The sequence below is a fragment of the Glycine soja genome, chromosome 1 (genome assembly GCF_004193775.1).
Source record: "Glycine soja cultivar W05 chromosome 1, ASM419377v2, whole genome shotgun sequence".
Taxonomy (NCBI): Eukaryota; Viridiplantae; Streptophyta; class Magnoliopsida; order Fabales; family Fabaceae; genus Glycine; species Glycine soja.
This window is the reverse complement of record NC_041002.1, coordinates 39,969,757-39,976,270: the sequence shown is the minus strand read 5'-3', so window position 1 is coordinate 39,976,270 and position 6,514 is coordinate 39,969,757. Positions and strand designations below refer to the sequence as shown.

The window sequence follows — 6,514 nt, the reverse complement described above, 5'->3', positions numbered from 1 at the left end:
AGTTTTTTTTATTGAAAATAAAAACCAATACTTATAGTGTATCTGAACAAAAAGATAAAAATAGACATGAGTCTTCTAAACAGTTTGGGCCAAAATTACAATAAATAAAAATTATAACTAAAAACATATTTAACTTGGGTCTTTAAATTAGTTTGGGCCTTTAGCAACAATTAATAGTCTTGATAGTGTCTCTGCCTCTGGGCCTTCATCCTTCTCCACTCAGGGGCTTTATCCTTCTCCACTTGGGCTTTCGTCCTTCTTCACTTAGGCCTTTAGCCTGTATTTGGCCAGTTTCAGGATTCTCATCATATGACCACCTAATAACATTTTTGGTGGTATTTTGTACCAGAAAGTTCAATAATAGTTAATAAAAGTTTATTAAAATAACAAGAGTTTAAAAAAGCAAATAATTTTGAATACATAGAAGAAACAATGGAAACACATCATCGTTGTGTATTTAAGCTAGACACATAATGAAAAATATGTTTTTTGTTATGCATAATACTTAGATACACAACAAAAATTTGTATTCATTGTGTATGTATGTATAAAAAATAAGTTTTTGTTACACCTACCAACACACACAAAAAGAAAACAAATGAATGGTTCATAAAGCTTGTAATGTCTCTGATTGTCAATTTCTTGGCAACTCACACTTTATGACACTTCACATAGTGACATGTCACTCAACTTTCTCGTGGACCAAAACCCTCCATAGGTAGCCATTTACAAGATCTCGACAATCTATTTTAGCTGCTTTCAAGATCAATAATTATTCTCACAAACCAATATGAGATTTTTCAATGTGTTTTGTCCTCGCTCATACATTTTCCAGGAAACTTTCCAACAGGTCACCCATTCCATAATTGTTCCAAGTCAAGTATGCTTTAACTGTGGGGTTCTTAAATGATAAGATACCGAAAAGTATATGTATCTTGTTGATATAGGTAGTACCAATTAATTTTTTTTAAGTCATCTCAATTGTACAGTTACATACCTACACAACCTTTGGATCCCTTTCATTTCGATGTGTTTCGTTTACGGTGTTACATGCCCACTAGCTTCCACCATGTTCATCCTCGAACCACACCATACTAAAGATAGGTTTACTTTGATACCATTTATAACATCCCTAATTGTTAACTTCTTGGCAACTCACACTCTACAAAACTTCACACGGTAGCACTTCACTCAACTCTTTCATTGGTCAAAACCCTTCACTGTTTAGAATCCTCCATAGGTAGCCCTTTCCAAGACTTTGAAATTTATTTCAATGATAAATCTCATAAAGCAACACAAGACTTTTTAGTGTTCTTTGTTCTCACTCATATGTTTTTTAAAAAACTTTTCAGAAAGTTAGTCATCCTATAATTGCTCTAAGCCAAACACACATAACTATGAAGTTCTTAAGTGATAAGCTACCAAAAAGTATACGTATTTTGTTGGTATAGGCAATACTAATTATTTTTTTTAAGTCATCCTCAATTGCATAGTTTCATACCCACATAGCTTTTGAATCCCTCTCATTTTAGTGTGATTTGTCCAAGGTATTACAATTACTACATGCCCTTTTGAGCTTCTTCCGCAATGTGCTTGACTAATACCACAAGCATATGAGAATAGAAGAAGGAAAGACATCACATTGCATATGTGTATTATTGTGACTGTGTTTGGTTGGTGTGGTTTTTTTATGTGTGAGCCATTTTTGCATTGCATTGATTATAGTGTGAAATGAGAATGATTTCTATATAATGTTGTGATTTGTTGTTTACATGAAAAATGAGAAATGTGAATTTATCATGAGTGTAACCCTTTGGGTGCAAGTGAAGGAGAGAGAAAGAGGGGTGTGATGCAATGAGGGAGAGGAAGAGGGTGAAAATGTGGTAGTAAGGGAAAAGGTGGATAAAAAAGTCTCTTCCACATTAATAAAAGAATGAGGTGTGAACTTAAAACAAAGTAGTGTGCAAATAACTGGGCCCAAGTATACTCCTCATCATTTTGAAAATTTTCAAGCCCATTTTGCGTTTTAACTAACGGGCATCAATTTTGAAAGTGGCATGCCCATTTTGTAATTTGACAAAACTGTTTCGAATCTTAATTTTATTATTTTAACATCAAATAATTAATACAATATTCAATATTATATATAATTTTTTTATTATAAATTTCACTTTTCAATTATATATATATATATATATATATATATATATATATATATATATATATATATATATATATATATATATATATATTTCAAAAATACTCTCTTAAAGAGATAACAACAGTTTTTCTACCTTAATCATATAGAACTATAATTTTGATTGATCATTTATATAGAGTAATGATTGATAAATACTTTTTTACTCTACATTTATCTTTTATTATTATTATTTTTCTCTTTCCATCATATTATATAATATATCATAATTGCATTTTTTTCTTTTTTCCTCATCAATTGTCATATAAAATTTATTTTTAAAAAGAGTATAGTTTAGTGAATATCCATAAATATTTTTGAAATTCACTGTTTTTTTTAAATTTTTTGTATTTTAATATTTTCATTTATCTCTCTCCCACGCATACACATATATCATATCTATTTATTATTCTTTTTCCTTATTTGTAATCTCCCTTCTCTCTTAACCTGTATGTACATTATTATTTTTTTTCTCTTTCTCTAGTTTTAGAGGAAGAAAAGAAAAATCAACCCAACCTAATTTCTCCTATTATTCCATTTGGCACTTCCATATAATACATTTATCTAACAGCCATTAATTTTCTACGAACCCTGTGCTTTACCCAACGAAAATATCAATGCTGCATCAGATAATTGCTATCACAACAACGTTACAAATACAACACTTCACCGTTTATATTCGACCAAAATATCAGGCCCCAAATAGATTATAAGAGAATTACTTAATCTAATCTCACAGAAACTCATTAGATTTTTTGTCCAAATCGCCAATCCGAACCCACCCAACCAGTAGAAGAGTGAACAAGCACCACAAATTTCCCACGTATAGCAATCACCATCAGAAACCCAGCGGGTCCCACGAACATCGCCACGTCACCACCTGAAGATAAACATAACGATAAGTCGAAGCCTCTTCTCCACCGTCAGATGGATACTCACCCAAATCTAACGCCCCCAAACCCCCCTTCACAGATTATATCCAATCTCCCCTCCCTCGTCAAATATATCTGCCATCCCTCTCTCTCACAATAACCACTAATTCTCCCAACTCAATTTTTCTCTCAACCGGCCCAATTTAGCATAAGCCCAGCATGGCCACCGCAACAGCAGCAGCCACCTCGTCCTTCATGGGGACGCGCCTCCTGGAGGCCCATTCCGGGGCGGGGCGGGTGCAGGCCCGGTTCGGGTTTGGCAAGAAGAAAGCCGCCGCCCCGAAGAAAGTTTCCAGGGGGTCGGGCTCTAGCTCCGATAGGCCCCTGTGGTATCCGGGCGCCAAGGCGCCCGAGTACCTGGATGGGAGCCTTGTCGGAGACTACGGGTTCGACCCATTTGGGCTAGGGAAGCCCGCCGAGTACCTGCAGTTCGAGTTGGACTCGCTGGACCAGAACCTTGCGAAGAACGTGGCTGGGGACATCATTGGGACCAGGACCGAGCTCGCGGACGTGAAGTCCACGCCGTTCCAGCCCTACAGCGAGGTGTTCGGGCTGCAGAGGTTCCGCGAGTGCGAGCTCATTCACGGGAGGTGGGCCATGCTCGCCACTCTCGGAGCTCTCACTGTTGAGTGGCTCACTGGTGTTACATGGCAAGACGCCGGAAAGGTACGGTTCTCTGCTGTTATCGAACATTTCTATTTTCTATCGTTTGATGATGATGATGATGATAATTAGAGATCTGATAATAACACAATACTTCTAGTACATATCCTTCTGTTTGTTGAAATTCACGTGATACTTCTATCTGTTTATTGGAATTGACGTGAGTCTATTAGTTTAAGAATAAGATCTACTATTAAATACTCCCTCCCACCTTAATCATAAGATATTTTCAGAATTTTGTTTGTGAATTTTTATAAGATTTTTTTTCTAGTTTTAAGAATTATTAATTATTTTTTTTCTTATATATTCTTATTTAATTATTTTTCTCTAAACATAAACATTAATGAAAAATAATTAATTGATAAATATAATATGATTAATTAAATTAATTATTTTTCTTAAGAAATATTAATTAGTTAAAATAATGTTATAATTAGAAAATTAGTTGAAATGATTTTAATAAGATGGTAGTTTTACATGAATTATGTCAAATTGAAGAGATTGTCATATGTCTGACTAAAAGAAACTTTACATTACACCACACTTGTATACTAACTAACCGGATTGATAATTGTTTCAGCTTAGAGATTATTTCAGGTTAATTAGTAGTCTAGAGTTAAATATACATTTTATTATATCTTATTGATCGAGTAAAATTGTTTTTAGTAAGAAGTGACTGTTGTCTCATACTAAAACATTTATCTGATAATTTGCATAATAATATCAGTATATTTTTTTTATATATTTGTAATACAAAATTTTTATACCGTGGATTAATTAGAAATTATTCTAAATTTAAATTGTAAAATAATTATTAAAAAATGTTTTTGTATTATATGATAATTTGATGACAGTAAATTATATGTCATTGAATCTTATTATAATTATTTTGTATATTTTTATTATTACAAAGAATAATCATAGGGAGTGTTGATTGCACGTGTTGGTTTAGAGTGTATTAGTTGTGTTTGAAATGTTTTTATAACGGTTTTTGTGTGTTCGTCGGAGCGGATGCATGCGTTCTAGCAATTAGAAATCATGAAAAAACTATCTTATTTTAAAACTTAATTCTTATGCTAAGAAAGAGAAGTCCTAAACAACGTTACTAGCAAACAACCTTTGTAGCAATTATCGATTCTAGAGTTGAATTCCATCACAGTTTATACCCACGAAAAAGTGAAAATTAGAAAGAAAAATTTGTGTTTTCTTTCTTATGATAGTATACATGACGGGCTTCTTAATTAATTATGAACATGGTCTTTGATTTTAAGGTGGAGCTAGTGGAAGGTTCATCATACCTAGGGCAACCACTTCCATTCTCAATCACCACACTGATCTGGATCGAGGTTCTCGTAATTGGCTACATAGAGTTCCAGAGGAACGCAGAGCTGGACCCAGAAAAGAGGCTGTACCCAGGTGGCAGTTACTTCGACCCACTGGGCCTGGCCTCAGATCCAGAGAAGAAAGCCACCCTTCAATTGGCGGAGATCAAGCACGCCCGTCTCGCCATGGTGGGCTTCTTGGGCTTTGCAGTCCAAGCTGCCGCCACTGGCAAGGGCCCGCTCAACAACTGGGCCACCCACTTGAGTGACCCACTCCACACAACCATCATTGACACCTTCTCATCCTCCTCTTAAGAAGAAGCAAAAGAAGAAGAATTGTCTTTCTTGTGCCTGGTCATTCTAGTTATATTGTAAAAGTCTTTTTCTTCTTCTTCGGCTTTGGGTTGTAATTAAACATTTTCTACATAGCTGGATTAGTAGTACTTGTGAAAAACTTGTAACGTGAAATTGGAGAGGCTAAGCAGAAATGCTTCTGCTTGATGTTAAGTGTTCTCCTGTGAATGTTAATTATGCACGAAATCGAGAGGGAAGGACGACGGTAAAAAATACTGATGAGGTTGAGATCACTATGAAAGGTAATGGCAAGAAATTGGATTGAGGCCATTGGAGATTTTAATTTATTCATTTTATTAAGTTTGATTCTACATAAACGCTGATTTGCTGCAGTACAGAAAATAGCGCTGGTTTACCGAAGTTGGTGACCAATGGTTAACTAATGGCCAAGTTAGACTATATTTCCTACATCTAATTGCTACATTTTGTTTACATTAGTTAAGGGCGGTTTGGGTTGATTTTGATCAAATTTAAGATTGAACTCAATTAAATTTGATTAAAATTTGATTAGTTTAATTCGGTTTTTATAAATTCTTTTTTGAAATTTAATTCAATCCAACTTATTCATGAACGGTTTGATTTGATTCAGATGAATAGATTACTCATTTAAATTTGTTTTTCCCCCCTTAGAATTATTATTTTATGTCATGATTCATTCAAATATCTAATGCAATTAACATAATATGATCAAATTGAAAATAGTAAAATCGATCTATTTAATACTATTAACATAATATTTTAAAATAAATTAATAAAAATTAATATAAAATATCTTCAAAGAGATTCACTGTGATATTCTGAATAATAATTATTTTCTACAAATTAATTTTTTATAATAAATTTTGTTGTAATCAAATTTGCTTAAACAAATAAATAAAATATGATTTACTACTATTATAAACATGACAGAAAAAATAGATATAAAAAAAATGAAACAAATAACAACGTACCCGAAAGTAATACCTTAAAAAAAGTTCTAACACTAGCAGTCCCAACACTTGGAGTCTCAGTATTATCATATTTAAAGACAAACCAAACACTTCTAC

General features: G+C 33.5%; 1 protein-coding gene across 1 annotated transcript; it reads left to right on the top strand.

The window, feature by feature from the left end:
• The first annotated feature begins 3,211 nt into the window (after positions 1 to 3,211).
• On the top strand, positions 3,212 to 5,755 carry LOC114415808 (chlorophyll a-b binding protein CP29.2, chloroplastic-like). The gene is made up of 2 exons (XM_028380669.1): positions 3,212 to 3,795; positions 5,064 to 5,755. Exons 1-2 carry the CDS (start codon positions 3,289 to 3,291, stop codon positions 5,427 to 5,429), a joined length of 873 nt encoding a protein of 290 aa, XP_028236470.1. The 5' UTR covers positions 3,212 to 3,288; the 3' UTR covers positions 5,430 to 5,755.
• Positions 5,756 to 6,514: the final 759 nt, after the last annotated feature.